Source organism: Nyctereutes procyonoides, unplaced genomic scaffold (genome assembly GCF_905146905.1).
Source record: "Nyctereutes procyonoides isolate TBG_1078 unplaced genomic scaffold, NYPRO_anot_genome, whole genome shotgun sequence".
NCBI lineage: Eukaryota > Metazoa > Chordata > Mammalia > Carnivora > Canidae > Nyctereutes > Nyctereutes procyonoides.
Genome location: NW_026575159.1, coordinates 22185612 through 22209778, shown reverse-complemented (window position 1 = coordinate 22209778; position 24167 = coordinate 22185612). Strand labels below are relative to the sequence as shown.

General features: G+C 48.1%; 1 protein-coding gene across 1 annotated transcript; it reads right to left on the bottom strand.

The window, feature by feature from the left end:
- Positions 1–10247: 10247 nt before the first annotated feature.
- Positions 10248–22589, bottom strand: LOC129502396 (gasdermin-C-like). The gene is made up of 12 exons (XM_055313906.1): positions 22376–22589; positions 21281–21464; positions 18738–18906; positions 16173–16284; positions 15118–15162; positions 14712–14744; positions 14419–14472; positions 14129–14155; positions 12945–13084; positions 12435–12564; positions 11887–11960; positions 10248–11106 (listed from the first exon to the last, which is right to left on the bottom strand). Exons 1-12 carry the CDS (start codon positions 22587–22589, stop codon positions 10825–10827), a joined length of 1464 nt encoding a protein of 487 aa, XP_055169881.1. The 3' UTR covers positions 10248–10824.
- Positions 22590–24167: the final 1578 nt, after the last annotated feature.

Here is a 24167-nt window from a genome sequence, read left to right as displayed (position 1 = left end):
AGCACCCTAGTGTCCCCAGGGCATGTTCCAGCTGCAGGGCAGGAGCAAGGGGAAGCAAGGGAAGACAGGCTGTGGGTCTCCTCCTCTGCCTCCTGCCCCTGCACCCCACTCCCCTGCTCCTGTCCCACACCCCCTGGCACTGTGTCCCCTCTGGTGTCAGTGAGGATATGAGCCTGGGTTCTAATACCAAGACTGCGGAGACGGGTCCTTCCTTTGGGCTTCAGTGAGCAGAGGCTCAGTGAGTATCTGACATGTGCACAGCTGGCACAGGGCTGTGCATGGTCACCATGGGCCGGCGTCACCATGCCATCCAAGGTTGGGCGCTGCCGAGACTCAGAGCACATCCTGTCCTGCTTCTCATTCCTCTGTTCCTTCCCACTTTCCTGGATCCCAGTCCCCTGTCCCTATCTGGCCTGTGGGCCCCTTACCGTGTCCTCAAGTTTCTGCAGGGCCGGAGGGTCTTGGAGCAGCTCTTGGAGGGCACTTAGCAGTGGGTGTCGCAGCTCTGCAGGCAGTGTGGCCAGGTCCTGCAGCTGGGCACCCACCTGCCTCTGTAGGCCCTGGAAACTGGGCTCCTCACCTAGGGCCCAGCTGAAGGATGAGCCTGTAGAGAAAGAGGAGAGGCGCCCCTGGCTCCTGGGCCCAGGCCCCCTGCCAAGGGCCAGCCTGTCCAGATCCTCAGCCTAACCAGGAGGTCCTGGTGTCACGGTCCTGGCCTGGTGAAGCTCCCACCTCATGCAGAGCATTCTTGTGTGTGCCCACTTTCCCTCCCTCCTTCCTATAAGCATTTATTGAGTACCCACCACATACTAGGTAGCAGTCATGGATCTTATCCTTGCCTTTCCCTATTTTCTGCACCTCATTCTCCTTCCTCCTTCTCCACCTCGCCCTCCCTACTCCGCCCTGTTCAGGGCCCATGCTTCAGTTAGAAGACAGCCCTCCCTGCCCCTAGAGTGACATGGGGTGACATGGGGTGATGGCATGGTGGAGGGAAAGGACCCCAAGAACAGTGTTAGGGCATTCTCTGTGGGAAGGGATGATTTGTGGTTGGGTTCCAGGCCCTGGGCAGGGCTACTCACCTGCACTAATGTCTCGACTGAGCTTTCCTTCAGGCAGGTACAGAATAGCTGTGTGGAAGCACAGGTAGGACAAAAGAGGAAAGTGCCTGAGAGGAAGACAGTTAGCAGTTATGGGGCTCCTACAGTGTGCTGGCCAGGGACATCACAGCTTTATCTCCTGTGGCCTCACGGCACCCTGTGGGCTGTCAGCATGAGCCCGTTTACAGAGGAGGCTGCTGAAGTTTGGGTCATTTGGTGACATCTCCAGGGTCACACAGAGGGCAAAGGGCAAAACCACCATTCAAACCTCAGTGCTCATGCTCTTTTCGTGAGGACAAGCGTGGCTGGATCCTCCTCTTCTGCCCACCCAAAGTCAACCCTGCAGATTCAGATTCAGCTGGCCAGATCTGAGAATCAGAGCTGTCCCACCCGGGGCTCAGTCCCCAGCCTGCCTCTGGGCTGCAGCATTGATGGGAGAGTGAACCCCCAGCTTCCTACTGTCACCCCTAGGCCAAGGATGGGCAGGACCACCCAGTCCACATGATTCTCTGTGCTAGTTAGATGTAATAGCCCTTCCTCCCATCAAATGCAGCTCCCCTCTGGGCCAAGTGGGGTGCAGACTGGGTTGTAAACCCTCCTGGACAGCTGATGTCAGGGCCCTCTCTGCACATCAGATCCTCTTAGTAGCTGCCAGAAGGCAGAGTTGGCTGGCTGAGTGCTCAGGCCCCCAGGAAATAGCTTCCCTCATCCTCATCCTGCTCCATTCTTGCAAGTGGCCCCTACCCCTCTGCCACCCCTCCCAGAGGGAGAGTCCTGCTGCTGTTCCTGCACCTCTAGCCTCCACTTACCCCAGCAGTCCTCTTTGATCACCAGCTGCAGCACCCTATAGGCCAGGATAGTGCCCCGGGGGATGGTCACTATCTTCTCTTTGGCCATGTGGCTCTGACCCTGGAGCTGGGAGGGAGGCAGGGAGGACAGGACCTCAATCCTCCACACAGGATTCGAGGACCTGCAGGAAGGTGTCTTCAGGACACACAGGAATAGGAGACGGGAGACACAGGAGGAGGGACTGCAAGAGTCTCTTGATGATCAGTGTAAGGTCTTTAGAGGTTGGAGAGGAGGGGAAGATCCAAAAGCAGGATGTCGGGGGACACTCAACATGAAGAGCGAAATAATGTTGCTATCTTGGAATACACAAGATATTTCCAGAAAAAAAAAAACAAAAAACAAAAAACAAGGCATTCTGGGGTCAAAGCAAGACGTATTGTCACGGGTAAAGCTCTAAATAAAGTCCCATAGCAAAGAAATAGATTTCATTTAGTGTTGTTCAGCACTGTCCAGAGTGTGGAGTACTGGCTTTGGGATGTGCCTCGCCGGAGTCATGAGCACAGCAGCTGGGCCACCTCCAAGTGGTCTCTGAGTCATCACTTGGAGGCAGAGACCATGGTGCAGCTGGGGCAAATGCAAGGAGGCACGGGGGCCCACTGGAAGCTGGGGCTCCTGACGTGGCACCAGTAGTGTCACCGTTACCATCCTACTCCCACAGGGAAAATGCAGTTTAAAGGCAACGGTAAGATGGGGCGCCTGGATGGCTTGTCAGTTGATCCCCGACTCGATTTTGGTTCAGATCATGGTCTCAAGAGTCTGGGATCAAACCCTGCATTGGGCTCTGTGCTCAGTGGGGAGCCTGCTTGTCCCTCTGCCCCTCCTCCCACTCATGTGGGGGCAGTCTCTTTCTCTCAAATTTATAAATAAAATCTTACAAAAAAAAAAAAAGCAGCTTTCTTCTGGCACTTGCTGGCCTGCATAAAGACGGTGAATCCAGCTCCTCTGCCACTAGACGTGGCTAAGTAGCCAGGTTCTGGCCAGTGGGATGCAAATGGAGGTGGTGTGTGCAGGTCCTTTTCTTCCTTCTGCCAGCTGCAATGTGGACATGACAGACGGAGCTAGAGCAGCCATCTCGGACCAGAAGGTGGCAGCCATACATTGAGGGTGGCAGAGTGACAAACTAGAAGGAGCTGTGTCTCTGATCACTACGATCTGCCACTGCAGAGCCACTACCTTAGGCTCCTATCTGGATTTTTCCCTGAGACAGAAATCCTTTTCTTGTTTAAAGCCACTGTCATTTCAAGTTTTCACTCACCACTAGGGTGACTAACTGACCTGGTTTTCCCACCCAGAATCCCCTCGCTCAGGCGAACTGGGAAGGTTGGTTACCCTACACTGACCCCAGGCCCATGACACACCTGGAGTCCCACGTCGGGACTTTAATCCCAAGATGGTTCCCTGCTCCCCAGCTACTCCCACCCTCCCCTTGGATGGTTCCCTGTCTTTCCCACAAGTGGCAAGTGGAGTGAGTCTGCATCGTTTAACATTAACATCCAGATAATCCTCAGTGAGAAGGCCGGCTCTCGGCACTGCACACATGGTAGTGTAACAGGTTTGATTCAACACATGAGTGTTGGAACCAGCTCATCCCAGTCTGATTTTAGCCACACTTGCTGGCTGTGTGCTTCTGAGCAAGGAGCTTCATTAACCTTCTTTTTCTTTCTTTCTTTCTTTCTTTCTTTCTTTCTTTCTTTCTTTCTTTTTTTTTTTTGAGAGAGGGAGAGAGACAATCTCTTCAGATAGGAGATCTAAGCGCAGAGCCCAAGGCAGGGCTCCTTCTCACGACCCCAAGATCGTGACCTGAGCCAAAATCAAGAGTCGGGTGCTTAACTGACTGAGCCACCCAGGCACCCCTGGCCTCTTTGAGGTCCAGGTCCAGTACGGAGAGAACCTGACATACAGCACCTGCCTTAGAGAATCCTCAGAAGGGATGGATGAGAAAAATTGACAGAGAACATTTTGTTCTCTGTGTTCCAGCATCTAAGTATTCAGCAATGGCAGCTGGAGACTGACCAGTAGGTGACCCAGACTCCCCAGCATTCCTTGGCCCTGAGAGGTGAGGCCAACAGTGAGCTGAGTCACAATTGGTGGGAGACGAGAGCCCCAGAGCCCCACGATATTGGTGTAGGGCCCACACCTCCCTGCATGACCTTGGGGACCTGAGGCTCACAGGTGCTGTATGACCTAAGGACTGAGCTGATGAGGAGCAGTTCCAGGCCTTACAGGCACGTGGAAGGAAAGAGTGTCACGGCACCAGTGTCGTCAGCACCTTCCCTACACCACTGCCTAATCTCCCCTGGTTCTGCAGCCCAGCCTCTGGGGCGAGAGCCGGCAAACTCAGAGAGTCGGGTGGCTTGCCTGAGGCCACACAGCTGGCCAGGGGCACTCCACAGGTTCCAAAGCTGATACAGCACAAAGAATCACCCGAGGGAGTTAGGAAAAGACCAGCCAATAGGGCCCATTTCAGACCAATGAAAACAGAATTGGGCAGGGCACTGTTGCGCACTGGTATTTTTTTTTAAAACAAACAAACAAACAAACAAACAAACAAACCCCAAACGGCTTTCCAGGTGACTCTAATGTGTCATCAGAGTTGAGAACCACGACACAAGCGGCGCCATTCTTGTTGAGAGGGCAGTTTTTAGTGAGGCAGCCATCTGACAGGAGTCAGGGTGGAGGGGGAGCTCTTTGGTGGCTGCCCGCATCCCCAGCACACCCGAAATGGCACCCCTGGGGCACACCCTGCACCCACCTGCAAGTGGCCTGGCCCAAGGAAGGCCAGCTGTCCTGATCCCTTGGCATCGTTGAGGCTCTGAAGCATGGTGTCCTGCGTGGTCTCCACGGCCTCTGTCACCAAATACAGGCCCTCCTTCTCCTTCCGGTGTTGCAACTCCTCGAGGAACGAGGGCTTTGGGGTCCTCAGTTTCCTGCAAGGGTGTGTAGGGGTGGGGCAGGAGAAGAGGCAGAGCTGGGGAGGGCCGCTGCCAGGGCTCCGGGGGGCCAGGCCTTCCCAGGTATGACTGGCCTGGACTTCGGGACTGCTTGTTTAAAGTCACTTGGGGGTGACGGAAAGAGGAGAGAAACTGAGGGGGAGTGTGACATCTGTCTTCTACACGGTGCAAAACGTCCAGCAGAGAGGCCACCCTATGGCTTTCTATAAGCTGAACTGTACAAAAAGCTTACTTGGCCCATGTGGTGTTCAGAATTTTTGAGATTATATTAAAATTGGTAGGTTTCACATAAAAATCTCAGTTTCTAGCTTCTTGGAAGAAATACGGAGCTCACAGTCCTGCCTGGAGCAGTCGTGGCAGCTGCTGCTCAGCTCAGGGCAGGCTTGTGTCGCGACTTGCCATAGTCTTCCACACTCCCTGTCACCTCCACTCAGCAGCTACCATGTTTCGGTTTCATTTCCACCTGGGTTGAAATCTCTGACTTAAACTAAGCCCTTCTTACCACCCACTCCCTGGTCCCTGGTCCCCTGGGCTCACTGCGAATGGTGGGCTCCCATCCCGGCCCACTCGTCAGAGGGGCTTCACTGGAGGCCTCAAGCTGGCCTGAGCTTTGGGCTTTTCTCGGCTGCCCCCTCATCCCTACTCCTGCCTGGAGGCCCTGCGCCCACAGAGCTCAGCCAGGAGGGCCCCCCGGTCTGCACGGCCTACCTGACTCTCACCTCTTCTCCACCAGTTTCCCAGGTGTGAGGGGAAACCCTGAGGGTGTGTACAGTCAGTGTGGAGCTGTGGGTCACCCACTGCTCCCTGTCACCTGCACCGGCAGCCCGATGCTCACACTCATGGCCCCTGTCACGGCTCCTGCCACCATCTCCTCCATCTGGATGGACTGGCTCTGGTTCAGCTCTGTGGGAAGAGAGGTCCAGGCTGGAGCCAGGTGGTGAGGGAGGCAAGTTTGAGCATGGTTAAGGCATCAGCCCTGAGGTCCACGTTGGCCTCCACCACTTACTGGGGGATGGGGTAGGGGGGGTGACCCTCAGCAAGCCACTTGACTCTTGGAGCCTCAGTTGCTCCATCTTAAAAAGGGGAGGGAAGGATGACAAGGTAATGCCCCAGGGGAGGTTGTTGATAAGCTGTTACCTTGCTTTTCTGGGATAGTGGGGGGTCAGGGGTGGGGGGGGGAGGAGGAGGAGGAGATGGGAGGGGCATGAGAAGATCAGGGATTCCTCTCTCTTCTCCCTCCTTCGGGTAGAGGCATCTAGGGGGAGCCTCTGTTCCCCTCCCCCAGTGGCATTTTGATCTGTCTTTGATGGCAGGAGGTCTGTGAGCATCTCCTGAGGTGGGCCCTGTGATCAGGGTAGTGACACTGCAAGCGGGCAGGTGGCTTTTAAGATGAGCACCCACAGCCCACTGGAAAGGGGAGACTCCAGGAGCGGAGGACCACAGCCCAGGGGAGTGTGACCCGGGGGAAAGCAGGTGGGTGAGGGGCGAGCTTCTCCACTAGGCGCAGTGCCCAGGGCTCACACTACTACTAGGGCCCACGACAATGTTTTAGTTTACTTTAAAATCAGAAGAAAGAAAGAAACTTTTAGGTCTACGAGGATGTCTTCTGTTAATATATTCGTCTAATGGGCCAACACAGCCTCAAATGACAATATTTGCTATTTCTATGGAGGAAGGGGCTCAGGTAGGTGACCTTGGCCTGCCTGGGGAAGCAGGAGGAAGATGGAAGATGTCCCCCCCCCCCCCCGCTGGGGACCACTCAGGGGCAGCACCAGCTCAGCTCCGAGCAGCACTTTCCCAAGTGGGACGCTCTCCAGGAGGGGGGGGGTGCCCAAGAAGGACAGGCCAGGAGCTGCTGGCCTGCCGCGGCCTGCCCTCCTGCTGGGGGCCCCTGCGGCCCCCAAGGCCGGCCACCCTTCCAGGACTTGGGGTCCCCACCCCCTGCACCTACCTGAGGCCCTGGGCGGCTGCCAGGAGGGCGGTGGCCGGGTGATGGGTCTGGACTGTGGGCTGTGCCCTGCGCAGGAACTCTCTAGAACCTGTGTCCAGCACTACAGGGTTTACAGCCCTGCCACTGCCCAGGAGTCGTGGTTCTGTCTCCAGCCCCTGGGGTGATCCTCCAGCTTTCAATAAGGGCATGTGCACTTGCAGGAATATCAGTGCTTTGTGTTCTTTAATCGAAGCCGGTGTTCACAGAACTTGAGTTTTCTTTTACATCTCAGATCCCATCCTACCCCTCTTTCTGCCCCCTCCTCCCCCATTGTTTCTCCCTAGAGAAGATCACTTTAAATGTGCTTTGTTGCTTGTTTTGGTAGTTACCTCCCTTATTTCTTGTTTAAAGGGCATTCTTTTTTTTTTTTTTTTTAGATTTTCTTATCTATTCATGAGAGATACAGAGAGAGAGGCAGAGACACAGGCAGAGGGAGAAGCAGGCTCCTTGCAAGGAGCCTGGTGTGGGACTCGATCCTGGGTCTCCAGGATCAAGCCTGGGCTGATCCTGGTCTCCAGGTCAAGCCTGGGCCAAAGGGGACCCTAAACCGCTGAGCCCTCCCGGGCTGCCCTAAAGGGCATTCTTGAGATTATAATTCACCTGCCATACAGTTTACTCCTTGAAAGTGTACAAATCAGCGGCTTTTAGTGTATTCACAGAATTGTGCAGCCATGACCATGGTCAGTTTTAGAACATTTTCATTACTCCCCACCCTAACCACTGGTATACTTCCTGGTCTCTGTGGATTTGCCTATTCTACATATTTCCTATGGACAGGATAATATAACATGTGGCCCTTTGTGTCTGACATCTCTTAATAATAAGCTTGCTCAGGTGCCCTGTGTAGCTCAGTCCCTTTAAGCATCTGCCTTGGGCTCAGGTCATGATCCCAGGGTCCTGGGATCAAGCCTTGTCTGGCTCCCTACTCAGCAGGAAACCTACTTTTCCCTTTCCTTCTGCTGCTCCCCTCTGCTTGTGTGCACACTCTCTCTGTCAAATAAATTAATAAAATATTTAAAAAAATAAGCTTGCTCAATTTTAGACATTCTTCATGAACTTATACCAGGGAAGATGAGGATTTAGGGTCCCCTTGGCTCTGCACCACATGCAGGTCCCATCACAGTTATGACTATGTGAATACTTCTCAGCTATTAATAAGCCATAATTATTTTCCTTTCTTGTAGGACTTTTCTCATTGTCATTTTTTGTTTATTTTTCCTTCTATCTTCAGTGTGTTTGTATCTAATCAAATCCAAACTGCCAGTTCCTTAAATCTTGTATTAAATACCTCAGAATTGAGGTATTCTATCAATTTCCTCTTCTGGAGAAATTTCCCCCAAAGCCTTCCTCTTTGCTCAGATGGGGACTACTTGCCTTCTGGCCCCCGTACTGTCATCCTGGGCATCCCCCTATCTCTGTTCTACACTAAATCTTTTTTTCTCTGTAGCCAATATCTTCCTCTTGGGTCTCTCTCATTTTACTGTATCACATTGTCTCATAGCTTTCTGGAAAATGGAACATAGTAATTTAAAAAAAATCTGCCTGAAAATGCCCTTTATTCTACCTTCAAATTGATGTAGACTTCTAGAGATAATTTTCCATCAAAATGTAGGAAGTCCTTGTTCTATTGCTTCTAGTTTGTTGTGTGGTTTTAATTTAAAGTTATTATTATTTATTTTTTTTAAGAGACCGAGAGAGGCAGGGGAGAGGCAGAGGGAGAGAGAGAATTTCACGTAGGCTCCCTGCCCAGTGCAGAGCTGGAGGCCAGGCTTGAGCTCAGGCCCCCGAGACTGAGCCACCCAGGTACCCACTTAAAAGTTATTCTTTCATTTGTGGTCTTTTGTAAATAACCTTTGTACTTTTCCCTGGATTTTTACTTTGTCCTGCATGTTCTGAAACATCACCCAAATGTGTTTTGGTATGGGCCCATTTTCATCCATTTGTGTCAAGTATGTGATGGGCCCTTTAAATCTGGAAACTCATATTCTGGTTATGGAATATTTTATTGAATTATTTTGTTGTTGATTTCCTTTCCATTTGTGTGTGTGTTCTCTTTTTATTTTGAGAACTTTTTTTTTTTAAAGATTTTATTTATTCATGAGAGACACAGAAAGAGGCAGAGACATAGGCAGAGAGAGAAGTAGGCTCCATGCAGGGACCCCGATGCGGACTCGATCCCAGGTCTCCAGGACCACGCCTTGGGCCGAAGGCAGGCACTAAGCCGCTGAGCCATCCAGGATCCCTGAGAACTTGTTTTAACCAGCTGTTAGGCTTCCTAAGCTACTCTTCTCAATTTCTTATTTTTTCTTTCTTATTTTTCACCTTATGACTTTTTACTCTACTTTTTGGGAAAAATTCCTCAACGTTACCCTCTGATCCTTCTATTGGGCTTTTGTTATATTAGTTTTAATTTCTAAGACATCTTATTTTGTTCTCTCAATGTTTCTTTTATTTCTTAAGCTTTTATTTATTTATTTGAGAGAGAAAGAGAACGCGTGTGCACAAGTAGGGGGGAGGAGCCAAGGCAGAGGGAGAAGCAGACTCCCCACGGAGCAGGGAGCCCAATGTGGGGCTCCATCCCAAGATCCTGGGATCATGACCTGAGCCAAAGGCAGACACTTAGCCAACTGAGCCACCCAGGTGCCCCTCAACGTTCCTTTTAAAAGAGCTCAAAAAAGCATAATTTGGAAAAGTCGCACATAATGATCAGTACACAGTTATAATTTTGAGGGAGCTAATTTTATTTTAAAGATCTTAAAAATGTATTTGAGAGAGAGAGAGCACAAGCTAGGGAGGGGGACAGAGGGAGAAGCGGACTTCTTACTGAGTAGGCAACCCAATGCAGGACTGGATCTTAAGACCCTGAGATCATGACCTGAGCTGAAGGCAAATGCTTAACTAACTGAGCCACCCAAGCACCCCCTCCCCGCCTTTTTAGAGAGGTTTTTTATTTTTTTTGAAACAATTCCAGACATACAAAATGTTTCAAGAATTGAAAAAAAAAAAGAGAAAAAGCCCAGATGTCCAGCGACTGAGGAATGGATATAGATATGGTACATATATGATGTACTACTACTTAGCCATCAAAAAAATGAAATCTTGCCATTTGCAACAACATGGTTGGGACTAGAAGATACTATGCTAAGTAAAATAAGTCAATCAGAGAGACAATTATCATACGATCTCACTCATGTGGTATTTAAGAAACAAAACAGGATCAGAGAGGAAGAGAGGGAAAAATAAAACAAGATGAAATCGGAGAGTGAGACAAACCATAAGAGACTCACTCTTAATCATAGGAAACAAACTGAGGGTTGCTGGAGGGGTGGGGGGTGGGGGATGGGGTAACAGTGATGGACATTAAGAAGGGTATTGGATGTAATGAGCACTGGCTGTTGTATGCAGCTGATGAATCACTAACTTCTACTTCTGAAACCACTACTACATTATATGTTAATTAAATTTAAATGAAAAAAAGAAGAAAACCTCTTGTTTTTAAAATCTGATATCTGTCTCTCTATCCATTCATTAGTCCCCTTATTTTATGATGCATTTTTTTATGATGCATTTTTTAAAAGATTTTATTTATTTATTCATTAGAGACAGGCAGAGACATAGGCAGAGGGAGAAGCAGGCTCCCCCTGGGGAGCCTGATGTGGGACTTGATCCCAGGACACCAGGATCACGCCCTGAGCTAAAGGCAGATGCTCAACCACTGAGCCAGCCAGGCGTCCCTTATGATGTATTTCAAAGTAAGTTGCTGATATCAGTACACCTCACCCCAAACAATTCATATTGTTACTGGCGTTTAATATTGGTTTACATTGTTTTGGAGTAGCATTGCTATATACAGCGAAATGCTCACATCTTTAGATACTATTTGATGAGTTTTGACAAATGCATGAATCTTCATCAAGGTACAGATCTTTCTGTGATTTCAGAACTTTCCCTCAAGTCTACTGACTCCTGGCTGTGTCTGACCTAGAGTGGCAGAAATTGTGGTCCTAAGTCCTCTGAGCTCATCAGGGACACTTCCAGTATAGACTGGTAGGGCCTGGCCTCTCTGACTGCCTGCTAGCTGCTGCAGAATGGAAAGGGTCGCATACAGGGCAGACAGGGGCTGCTTGACTTCCAGATCCCAGGTTGACCTGGGACTATTCAGCTCCATATTCAGGCCACACTCCTGCAGCAGGCCATAGGTGATGGCCAGACCTTCACCCTGGAGTGGGGCAAGGAGCTCAGGTTTGAGGGTGAAGGGGATGTTCCAAGGGTACTTGAAGTTGGGCTCCAGGATGCTCCTTACCTAGAATAAACAGCATCCCACGTTACAGGTTAGCATTTGAGGTTGGGAAGAGAAAATTGATCCCAAGAGGGTCATTCAGGGTAACTGAAAAGGACAAAAGCTTTGGAGTCAAGTGGACCAGGAGTCATATCCAGGTCATATCCTGTGATCAGTGTGAGTGTGGACACATTATTGGAAAATGCTGAGCATTGGCTTTTCAGCTGCTAGACAGTTATACTAACGTTTCCCTTGTAGAATAGTGGCATCTGGAGTAGGATATGTATTCATGTACGCACATGTGTGCAATGTGTGTGTATATATATATATGGATGTCTGCCCACACATATATATTTACATGTACGTATGTGGAGAAAGGGAGAGCAATTCTCAAATGGTAACTGCTTAGAGTAAAGCAGGGATATGACTCAGAGCCCTTGGGTTCCCAGACCTGGGTTCACTATATAGCTCTTTTAGAACTGTGGGGGACCCCCCTGCAGGGGTTGCCATGGAAATGGAGACCCTCCTGAGATAGACTCATACCCTCTGGGACTGTTCCCCAGAGGCAGTTGCAGCCAGGGATTTCCCAGTTGCCACACAAAATCCCATCTCCCTTCCTGGCAGAAACCTCCATCATGATCTCTTTTTTTCATCAGAGCCATTCTTAACTCTGATTTTCTCACCCTCCTTCCTGGATGTTGGCCCCTGGGGATTTCTCACCAGCTCCTGCTGCTGGAGGAGGATCCTCTTCTTCATGGACTGGGCCAGCAGATTGTGTTGGGTATCACTCAGCACTGGGAACAGAGGGACGTTTGGAGAAAGAGAGGGATGAAGAATCAGATTTTCCTCTCCCCACTGTGAACTAGGAGACCTCCTGAGAGGGGAACTCTGAGGCAGGAGAACAAACCATTGGACATGGAAGTCAATTTCCCTGTACTAAGTCCTCCTCCTATTCTTGGAATGGTCTCCAGGATGCTACATACCATGGTCCAGAGGAAGGGATTCTGAGGCTGGAGCCTGGAATCATCCACCCACAATGATCTGTTGGATGTACTTGGGCAGATCACTTTCTAAACCTAAGGCTGGTTCTCTGTTAATACAGCAAATTTATCTCCCTAAGCCCTCCAGACTTTGGAGAGAGCGGATATGTGAGGGTAAAGATCATGGTATTTGAAGGGTTTTGGAGAGGTGGCATCTAATCCATGGCTTTCAGGAGGTCTGCAGGCCAAACCTTTGACTTTCCTACATTTCTCCCAAATCACTCTTACCTATTATGGCTTCGAGGAGGTAAATGATGGAGGATCTTCCCTGGATCCATAGATTTCTTGTGTCCTCTTGTGTCTCATTTAGGATTTCGCCACCAAAGCCATCCAAAGGATCAAAGGGGTCCCCATCCAGCTGTAGGAGACTGGTAGTATTGGTAATATGATACTACTACTACTACTACTACTACTACTACTCTTACAACTAGTATTGTTAAGTAATTTGGCCTGTGTCTTCTAAGTCTGTAAGTCATTGATGAAGCTGTAAGGGTCAGTGCGCCTTATTTGCCCCAGGGGATTTGGCCCTGTTGTGCAGGGCCCTCAGCCCCAATATTTGGAGCTGTACTCGCTAGCCCTGTTGTGCCTGGGGCCAGTGTCCTAGATCTCTGACATCCTGCTCTTTCCCCTGGCATTGTCCCATTTCCTTTTCCCCCATGTGCATTGGTAGCAGTATCGCCTAAACCTGCCCCTTTTACCACTTTTGATCAGCCCTCAGTAGCTATAGGAACCCCTCACCTTGTCCATAAGTTCCAGCAAAGCCTTTCGGTTCCCAAGCGTGTTCAGGATATTACGGAATATGGCATCCTGAGTGTCCTTTGAGAGCTCGTCCAGGGCCTCCACTTCCTGGAAAATCTCTTCATGTAGTTGCTTGAAATCTTCTCTCAGGAATCAGCATCAACCAGAAAATGGGTACAATTCTTTGATTAGAACATTCCTGCAACGATCAGCCCTTTCCCACCAGTGTGAGCCCTTTTATCAACTAAAGCATCTCTGTGGATGGCACATTTGATCTCCGGAAAGAGTTAAAATAACAGACTAGCAAATAGACAATCCTAGTGCTATGAGATGAGGGGGGTTTAGAATACAGGGAGCAGAGATGGAGATTCTGGACAGGGGTCATGGGAAGTGGAAGAAAATGACTAGGTGCTCATTACTGGGACATATCTGACATAACGTGGATTCTAATAGTGGGCTCTGGGAAATAGGATCTCAAGTGCTCTGGGTTTACATCTGTTAAATGGGGATGTTAAGAGGATTCAGTTGAGTTTATGTATATAAAATGCTTGGGGTAGTTCTGGGTACACGTGAGCTACCCTTATCATGTAATTCTCCCTGTATTGTCTATGTCCATACAGAAATTAAGCAAGGAATGGATTCAGGGGCTCTCTGCTTCTCCTAGCAGATGTCAGGTGACCTCAAGATGATCTGCTAAGTGAGGGGTCACCAGAATGGAGGCTGCAGTGACAACAAGCATTTCTGTTTGGTTCACCTGCTGTATCCCGGTTGCTCAGAATAATGCCTGTTGCCCAGCTCTTTTTTTTTTTTTAAGATTTTATTTGTTTATTCATGAGAGACAGAGTGAGGCAGAGACATAGGCAGAGGGAAAAGCAGGTTCCCTGCAAATCCCCCCCGTATCTCCTGATACGAGACTTGATCCCAAGACCCTGGGATCACGACCTGAGCCAAAGGCAGATGCTCAACCACTGGGCCTCCCAGGTTCCTCGCCCAGTAAGTTCTTAGTAAATGTTTGTTGCAGGCGTGCACAGATGAATAAAAGAACGAATAAGTGGAGCTGACCAAAGCGTATATCTGGACGTAGAGCTCAGTTTTCTGAGTTGCACGGAAACTCCAATTTGGGTTCTCAGGTTTGCAGTTTCCTATCCCAGAGGCCTCTTAATTCCCTCTTAATAAGCACTCACCTTGCCTAAAAGGTTCCTGTGTTCTTCCTGGAAAGAGAATCACAAGTGATCATTTCTTTTCTCATGCTCAAATATGCTTTTCAGACACTTTGGAGGGTTCTGTCCTCTTACCACTTCCTCTTGTTAAACTTCCTGCCCCAACCTGGGTCAATCCTTCCACCCCCTTGGCCTTCCTGGACCTTTCCTATTCCATAAAAACTAGGACCAGGCCCTGGGGGCAGTGGGGGCAAAGGCCCAGGGCAATCTGCCCTGGTCACCAGATGAGTGCAGGATGGGATCCTTATCCTTACCTCCAGCAAACACATATTCACCTCTTAGGCGGATGAAACCACTGTTGATGGTGCCTGAAAGAGAAATTACATTCCCCATCCAACAGTTAACTTCTGAAGCCATTTGGTTTCTCTGACCTTCTGTCCCGACTTCCCTGACCCCCTCCTTTCCTTCTACTCCTGCCCTTTGCCCAGAGGCCAGATCCTCCCGCCTTAGGTAAGGGCAGCAGAGGCAATCACGTGGGGGCTTTTGTGCAAGGTGGCGTCATGGAGGATCCAGTCCCACCGTCCTGGCTCAAAAATCACCCACTCACTTGGAAGTGATTTCGACTGGTAGCGCAGTTTCTCTGGAAAGAAAGAGAAGTGTTTACTCACAAAGGTTTACTCTCCTCTCCCCCTGCCCTAACCCCACGGCTCTCCCTCCTCTTCCTACCCCCACCCCTGGATTTCTTACCTCTTCCCACTACTTCAGGTGACTTGGTGCCTAGGCATATGGAGACCCAGGCAGCACCCCCACAACCCTATCTCAGTGGCTAGGGGCCTGTGCCAAGGTCAAAGGCAGGGGAGAGTAGGAGGCAGTGAAGGAGACTGGCTGGAAAGGTTTCCCTATGGGTCTGTGGGGGCTGAGTCCAATGCAGGGCTCTTCCTAGCATCCAAAGGGGGTCAGGTTTCAGCAGGGTCTGCGTCTAGGCAGAGAACCTGCCCAGCTCTGGAGCTCACCTTCTGGAAAGGTCTTCTCCTTGTCGTCATCTGAGATGAGAATATCTGGATGGGAAGAAGTCAGGCCAGGAGAGCTAAGGTTATTCCTGTTGGACTCTTTCATATTCCTGCACCTGCAGCCCCAGACTTCCTCGTCCAGGCCAGGCATGGCAGCTTTTCTCAGCGTGGCCTGGGGACCCCTCCCGTCATAGGCACCTGTGATGCTGGCTAAAACTCAGAACCCCGGGCCTGATTCTGTATCTTCGGAATTCAATTTTCTGAAGAGGACCCTGGAGCCTGCCTTTTGACCAAGCACGTCGGTTGATCACTGTGCGCTCTGAGATTGGACAACTGGCTCTGTAGGGTAAAGGTAATTGGCTCTGTCCTCCTTGCTTTGGGTAGGATTGTCTGTTTGTTGCCGTTTGTCCTATTCCCTGAGCTCTCCTCCCTCACCTGTGTGCTCCCAATCCTGCCCTCTTCCTGAGTGATTTCATAGCTGCATATAAGAAATGTGCTGAGACAAGATGTTGCAGTGAGGTTACTGTAGAGAGTAGTGGGTGAGTGAGTATATGTGTGCATGTGCATGTGTGTGAGTGTGTGTGTGCTGGGGGCCTGGGGCTAGCAAGAGAGGGAGAGGTGTAGATAAAACCCTGCATTCTGCTCCTAGGGCATTATGTCTGCAGTTTTGTTTGGGATCCTGCTGGTGTCTCATGGGCTCTGACCTCAGGTTATGGGGTCTCCCAGGTAAGCTGCTGAGAGTGGCTTGAGTGAGTCCTTGAATGAATACAGGTGGTGGGATTGGGGTGCACTTTGCTCAGTGCTAAGGTCACCTCTGCACTGGGCCCCTTTCCACATGGGAGACTCTGTCTCCTCATAGCAGCATTCCAGGCTGTGCTGGGAGGGGGCCATGGGTAGTGGGATATGTGTGTGACCCCAGAGCTGGGAAATGTCCTCAGCCTTCTCCATGAATGGGCAGAGCAGTGGGTGGAAGCATGCTGATGCTCCTTCCCTCTCGTTTCTCTTCTGAGGAGAAGCAGATTCCCTCTCCCCATCTGCCTCTTTCAGCCTCTGCTTACCCCAGCCATTCTCCTTAAAAACCAGCTGCTTCCTCTTGTAGGCCATCACTGTGCCCTGTGGCAGAATCAGTGTCTTCTCTCTCACTTTTAGACCCTCTCCCTGGCCTTGACCCTGGGGAGAGAAAGCAAACAATATGCCCCATATGCATGTGATTTTAAAACTCAGGTAGATCTAGAAAGCTCATAATCAAGGAACACACCAGCCCCCTGATCTCACCCTCTGTTGGTCCTGATTTCCAGGTTCTGCTCTTTTTCCTTCTTGGTTCAGTATTTACCTTTATATTTCTCATTTTCATGATTATTTTGCAGTGATTTGATCCCCCCCCCCCAAAATGAAGTATATTCAGTTATTTTCTCCTTTGGATGATGAGGATTTCATTGTCCTACTCTTCTCTCTGCCCCACCTCCACTCCTCCTAAAATGTTCATGTCCAATATCTAAGTTAATACTCATTGTTTACTGTTGGGGAGACTGCTTCTCCTCACTCCAGATCTTTCTTTTAGCAGTTAATTCCTATGAACCCGGGAAACTGGCCTCCTGTTGGTCCTTCCAACGAGGAGCATATGCTTCGGGTCTTACCTTTCTTGAATTATTTCCTGGATACTTTTCCCTATTTTACTGTGTTTCTCTGTTTTCCATTTCTCTCCTGGACTAACTCTCTAAATTTTAAAATTAATCTTTCCCTCTCTTTTTGCTTACTTTTTTGGGGGAAAATTTGATTTTATCTTTTGACTTTTCTATTAAAAAAATTAGACTCTTGGTTTCTGATCTGGCATGTAGAAAGCTTGGAAGTTATCATTCTGTCCTAAAATCAAGTAAAAAGCTGAATAAACTTTACTGAGTATATCAGTCTGAGTTTTCCAGAAAAACAGAACCAGTAGGCTGTCTGTCTATATATTTATCTACCTAAAGGGATTTATTGTCAGGGATCTGCTCATGCAATTATAAAAGTTGAAAAGTCCCAAGATGTGCAGGCACAGGAGAACTAACGGTATAGTTCTAGTCTGAATCTAAGGGCTAAAGAACTGAGAGAGCCCATGGTGTATTGTCATAGTGCAAATCTGAGTCTGATGTCAGAAGAACAGTGTCCCAGATGAGAGATACTCAGGCAGAGAGTGAAGTCTCTCTCCGCCTTTAGTTTTATTCAGACCTTGAGTGGATTGGATGAGGACCACTTAGACTGGGGAAAATAATCTGCTTTACCGGTCCACCCATTTAAATCTGATTCAGAAACCCCCTCCCAAACACACCTAGAGTAACACTGAAACAAATATCTGGGCACCCCATGGGGCAGTCACATTGGCAACATAAAATTAACCATCATATTGAATAGTAATGACTATATTCTAGAGACCTGATAGTCAAAATGTATTATAGTGGACTTTTATGTAGGTGTTGGATTTAATTTTATGTATGAAGGAACCCTATCTCAGAACCATGAATACCATTCATTCTCAGGCAACCTAGTGAGTAAATAGCTTCCCCAGAATTCAGCCCTATTATTTGAATGTCCTGGAGAGTCAAATACTACCTAAGAGAATCAAGTGCAAACCAATGGCATGGGAAACTCTGATGCAGCCATGAGCTGGGGGGTGATATGTAAACTGTTTAACAGCATCACAGCCCAAGAGCCCATGCTTAGATTGGCACTGGCTGTGAACAGCTGGGATGGCAGCCGGACACACAGCTGGGCAGTTGCCCTATGCAAAATGCCATAGGGTGTTCTTCTCCTGTCCTCACAAAACCCAGTCCACCCATCTGAACAGGCGGGAAAACAGCTGAACATGGAAATAATCCTCCAAGCTGGAGTTGAGTTTTGTTTCAGACTTTCTTGACCACTGGGTGGTGCCGTGTCCTCCTCTAGGGTTCATTCATAGATCTTGGGAAAGTTAGTGCACATCTCAGTGTTTGTTTTGTCCTGTTTTTTTAGTTCCTAAGTCTCTTAAGTGAGGACATATTACCTATAAAATAGATTGTGTATAAAATGTCCACTATGACACATACACACTTTATATGTCCCTGAATCATGGTTCATGTTGACTAAATATTTGATGAACTTGTGTTTAAACCATTTTTAAAAAATTGTGGATATTATAAGTTAGGTGCATCAGATGTGCTCGAAGATATTTAATCTCAATCCAGAAAACTTTCTAGTCAGGGTATCACAGTATTTAGGATCTTTGAACTGCTAAGGTTTTGTACTGTGTGGTCCCTTGTTTCTTGCAGCCACAGAGCTGCACATGTATGTAGTAGAGCAGCCATACTTTCAGAGTATCCAGGATCCATCATTTATCCAAAGCAAATATAATCATTGCAAATAGTTAAATTTCTTTTCATTTTATCAATATAGAATAATCTCATATATATTAAAATACTAAAGTGACCACATCAGAATATACTCTCAGGTCAGGAGTCAGGATTCCTCGGCACATGAGAAGTGGGAAATGCTGACCCATTCATTGCACCCCCCAAGACGGGTCCTAATAGGATGCAGAGCCCCTGGGAAGTGAGGCCGGGCTGGCCGGGCTCTTTGTGTTCCCAACCCACTTCAGGACAACCGTGTACCTTGAAGAAAGTATCAAAAGGGAGAAAGCAGCTTCCCCAAACATTCACACTTCTGTTGTCATAAAGCACAGTAGTGTTGGTCAGTTCCACGGTGTCTGTCACCACATAGAGATTATCCTGTCTGTCCCGGCACTTCACCAGAAATAGCAGCTCTGGATCTTGCACTTTCCTGGGGTAGGTGGGAAGAGAAAGGTCATAGCGGAAAAGGGATGCTTTCTTAGGTTATTCTAGATTACTCTTCTAGGAACCTGGATGGGGTACAGTGCATCTGGAAGATACTAGCTTACAGGCTAGGTTACTTAGGGCACCAGAACATCTCTGATATGCACAATGGAAGGCCCCCCATTCTCTGACAGGGGTATGGGTGTGACAGTATGCATCCCGTGTGATGAAAGGTAGCTGCATTTTCCAAAATTGTTTTCGTCCTGTTAGGGTAGTTTTCCACTAGTAACTAGGGCCTCTCAGCAGAAAGAGACTGGACGTAGATGAGTCCAGGTGATTGAGAACAGGGCTTAGAAAGCCCTGTAGTCAAAGCTGGCCTCACACCCCCCATGTGCCCTTGTGGAGCAGGGGGATAGAGTATGCTGAGGCAAGGCTGATGCTGGATTATTTTCCATGAGCACAGGTGGGCTTTATGGGCTGACTGTCCTTAGTAGGTGGGTTGGATGCGGAAGGCCTGCAGTGCTGAAGACAAAAGTCTATCCCCATTTCAGTTCTGAGACTCAAGTCAGATTCTATCCCAGGCCCCGCTGGGCTTGGTGCCCTGGCGTGCAGAATACTGAGAGATCCTTAAATTCTCCTTTCACTGCAGGCAGTACTGAGCATCCAGTGGGGGCTTTCCTGTTGCCCCTGGAGACAAATGCAGACTTCTTACCAGGCATCCGAGGGGTGTGTCATCTGACCCCTACTTACCTCCTAAGCTTTGAATCACTTTAGTCCTCATTGACTAAGGTTTGGCCTCCCTGGCCACCCCCCCCCCGCCCCCCCGGCCTTGGAATCATCATCCAGCTCTTCCATGCCCCAGGGCCTTGAACCCCTTTTCCTCCTGCTCCTTCTTGCTTCCATCATTTGAACCCCTTTCCTCCTGCTCCTTCTTGCTTCCATCATTCTTTGGGGTCTGAGCTCAGCTGTTAGTGCCACAGAGAAACCTAACCAACCACCAGCAGTGTCTCTTTCTCTTTGTCCTGTTTATTCCTTATCTCAGAGCTCCTATCATGATCTGCAAGCGCCTTCACAGCTGAACACATTATATGCCCACATCCCATTTATTAGAAATAGCCAACTGCTCCCCCTCAATGCCTCCATATTTAAAGGTCTGACCTCAGGCTTACTTATTTCTCTCAGAGCTAGCAATTAAAATGTATCCTAGAAATTGCCTCTTTCCCTACTGAAATACTGAGAATTCTTTTTTTGTTTCTTTCTGAGCAGTATAAGAATCTGAGATACTCTTTTGCACCATAAGCAGTCTTTGCAAATGTCATTTTTAATAAGGGCCTTGTAAGAACCCAGGGAAACAAAAATTGTCCAATACCTTGTGAAAGTAACTTTTAGTCTCTAAAAGGACTGTGATATTTTAACTACTTGCTTACCTAACAATGTAACACGCCTTTGTAAACACGCTATTTAAGATGATTTAAGAAGTTGTCTGTTAAGCACTTAGAGGATCATTTGATACCTACCTTTGCCCATGTGCCCATATACATGGAGATAAGTGGAATCCCAGGACACTGCTGCATACTTTATTTATTAAGCACAGAGAGTTTCAGATTCTTTGTCTCACCTAAATTAATACTTTTTAAATTTATTATTATTATTTTTAAAAGATTTTATTTATTCATTCATGAGAGACACAGAGAGAGGCAGAGACACAGGCAGAGGGAGAAGTAGGCTCCATGCAGGGAGCCCGATGTGGGACTCCATCCGGGGACTCTAGGGTCACGCCCCGGGCCAAAGGTGGCACTAAACCGCTGAGACATTCAGGGATCCCTAAATTTATTTTTTATTTCCTGCTTCCTCACTCCCTGGTCTTTGCCTGTCCACACTGAATATAAGTGGCTTGGGGTAGAGATTTTTATTGGTCTTGTCGTTATTCTATTCCCAGCACATGACAGCACAGTTATGGGTAATTACTGTTTTTTTTTTAAGATTTTATTTGTTTATTCATGAAAGACACACACACACACAGAGAGAGAGAGAGAGAGAGAGAGAGAGAGAGACATAGGCAGAGGGAGAAGCAGGCTCCAAGCAAGGAGCTGGATGTGGGATTCGATCCTGGGACTCCAGATCATACCCTGAGCCAAAAGCAGATGCCCAACTGCTGAGCCACTCAGGCGTCCTAGTAATTACTGTTTTAATCAATATATACCAGATAACTAATAAGTATTAGTTGAATGAATGAATGAATACCCAAGAAGAATAATATGGTCTGAGATGTCATTTTCTGTACTCTCGAGCCTAGCAGTAAAGCCGGCGAGGTGCCTTTTGGCACATGAGGAGAGTTCAAGGGCCTCATTGACCAGTTCTTTCCTGTCCTATGGCCTCACCTCTTTTGAAGGTCTTTCCAGTTATGGGGTGGGATTGTAACAGCCTGAACCTGAAGGGAGGATCCATGGAACACAGTAGCTTTCCCCGACACATTCATTTCTAGCCCAGTGGTCACGTTGGCAGAAACCTGTCCCTGCTGGACCACAGTGTCCCTGAAGAGAAACGGTCCCATGACAGCAGTTTCTGGGGACAGAAAAGATGACGTTAGGTTCAGCCAAGAATTTACTCCAGAATGGTTGGGAAACTGAATGGAAATCGAATGGCTGAGTCCTGTGTTGCCCTGACCCTCCAATTCATTTACATTTCTCAGTTGAGAAGCTATCACATCAATGGTTAATTATTTTTTTCCTTTAAAGATGTATTTATTTGAGAGAGAGAGGGGGTAGAGGGTAGGGGCAGAGGGAGAGAGAATCCTTAAGCAGACTCCTCACTGAGCACGTAGCCCAGCAGGGGGTGGGGGTGGTGGGTGCCTTGGTCTCATGATCCTGAGATCATGACCTGAGCCAAAATCAAGAATTAGACGCTCAACAAACTGAGCCACCCAGGTGCCCCTCAGTTAATGTATTAAGTATAAATTATTGCTGATGGCAAATGTTTGAATCAGCCTAGGGGTTGGATAACAGAGGATAGCATCCCAAACCCTAAGCTGTGGTGACATCATGTGTGCACTGGTACAGGGAATCCACAATGTCATCTTTCCTCTGTAGCACGCACAGCCTCTAGTCCCAGGAGGCAGCACCCTGGAGCAGAAAATGTTAAGCTTATGGACCCAGACAGATCTGAGTTTGGATTCTAATTTTACTAGTTCCTGGGTGTATCACCTGGAACAGATTATTTTATTGGTTTCAATTCACAGTTCTGTCAGTGGGGATAATGTCCCTGACTTAAGAAGCTATCCTAAGTATTAGATGAACTAATAAATGCCTGCGTCCTGATATTAGATTTTTAAGTATTGTAGTTTCTTGCCCAGTGCCTTTTGGCAAAACCAACCCTGATGTTGACCTGTGTGGGTGCCTAAGGGATCCTTGTATGCTGCACTGCCTGTGAGCACATGTGTTTTCTACTCCTTGCCCCCTTGCCCTTGTTGACAATACCGGGAACTGAAGAACTTGGCTCCAGGAGGTCCATGAGGGTGTATTCGGCTGGAATGTCAGGTTGTTCCCAGAAGGGTGAGCGCTTCTTCCTCTTCTGTAATATTGCCAGCTGACGGAATTGGTTGGCATTCGACAGGCATCTCATGGGCCTCAGGTCTTTGTCTCCAAGCTCTCTGACCAAGTTCTTGCTAATAGTCTCAAAGAGGGAGGGCATGTTTCTAGGAACAGGTAGAAGGGGAGTCCAAAATTCAGTTGAGAGGGGAAGCTCCCACGGAGCTTGATATTTTTCCTAAAGAAAGGGTAAATATATGAGATTAACTTTGGTCTTAACTTAGAATGGTGACTAGATCATAATTTTCTCAACTTTGGTATTCTAAACACAGCCTAGGCTTTGGAGGAAAGCACTGTTGTGAAATTCATTGCTCTTTGGGCTAGAATAGAAAAGCCTGTGTGTGCCCGCAGCCCCAGCCCAACGGCACTCTAAAGGCCCAGGAAGTACCCTATACTGTCAAGAGTGACAAGTGGGACACGTCTTTGGAAAAGATGCCAGTCTTTGTTGTGTTGTCCACAGACAGACATAGTAAGGCAGTAGGAGCAGAAGTAGGGAGTCTGGTTAGGGGGGACTGCGGTGACCCTAGTGAGAGCTGATGAGGGATGAGGCCAGGGTGCTGGCACAGGCAGTGAGATGGGAAGTGATTGGATCCTGGTCTGTGTTGAAGGCAGAGCCGACATCTACAAAAGGAGTGGTGTGGTGAGGTGGTCCCAGTGGCTACTCAAAGCTCTGACATTCAGAATGAGTCAGGAAAGTGCCATGTAGACATCAGCAAAAATAATTCTGAAATGAGTTGTTTGCTAGAGAGGGAGATGAACAAGGAATGTGAAGGAGTGGAAGATGTTGGGGAAATAAGGCAAGATGGAGAGGAAACAGGAGTCTTGGCAAATAAAGAGGAGCCAGCCTGGGGAGCCAGAGAATCAATTATAGGTACACGTGTCACTCATTGTGCTCTGAACTTGTAAGGACAAACTGGGTGCTTTTTATGGGCTCCTTCTGTTCTTACAGAAGATATTAAATAGGTCTTAAAAATGTCATTCAGAGAGAGTTGACCATGATTTGAATACTTCACAGAGATGTAGGCCTTTATCACATATGCACAGTGAACTAGTGCACATACATAAATATGGCCTTATTTGTAGCTGGAATGAGCCTTAACTGTTACTTAGGTAGATACGTAGCAGGTGATCTTTAGAGGACAGAAATAAGATCTAGGCCATGAGACCTTGACAGAATCAAGGGGTCAATGAGCACCTGGTTCAAGTGGCAAAGAGAATTTCCCCTCCGAAGGACATCTATATGTGTGTTCCTTTGTCTCTGTAGATAAGATTAAGACGGCCAAGTTGTACAATTTGTATACGCCAACTGGAGAAGGGCTTTATATAGGTTTTGTGAATTGTCTAAGTGTAGTGGTGCAAAACTCATGCCTTTGAAGATTTTATAAAATCTTGCTGTGATTGATATAGGACAAGGGAATCACTTTCATGAAGATGGGCTGAAATGGTAAAATAATAAACCCAGAAGCCTATATTGTGCTGGATAGGCCAAGAATCACTAGAAATATAGTAAAGTCAATCCTTCTGCTAGGTGTCAGGAACTTGAATGGGTAGTCATCATCTTGGATGATGCTGTCATGCTTCATAAACATTTTCAATGTCAACAACATGAGAAAAGAACCCAGGATCCCCACTAGTCATGGTATAAGAAACAAAGACCAGTGCTTAAGAGGAGAGAGATGAT

Coding starts and splice junctions, on each gene's coding strand:
- LOC129502396 (XM_055313906.1), bottom strand. CDS start 22,589: ATGCCCTCCCTCTTTGAGACTATTAGCAAGAACTTGGTCAGAGAGCTT. Junction 14,745..15,117: donor GGAGAAGACCTTTCCAGAAG/GTGAGCTCCAGA, acceptor CTTTCTTTCCAG/AGAAACTGCGCTACCAGTCG. Junction 12,565..12,944: donor TGCTGGAACTTATGGACAAG/GTGAGGGGTTCC, acceptor AGTCTCCTACAG/CTGGATGGGGACCCCTTTGA.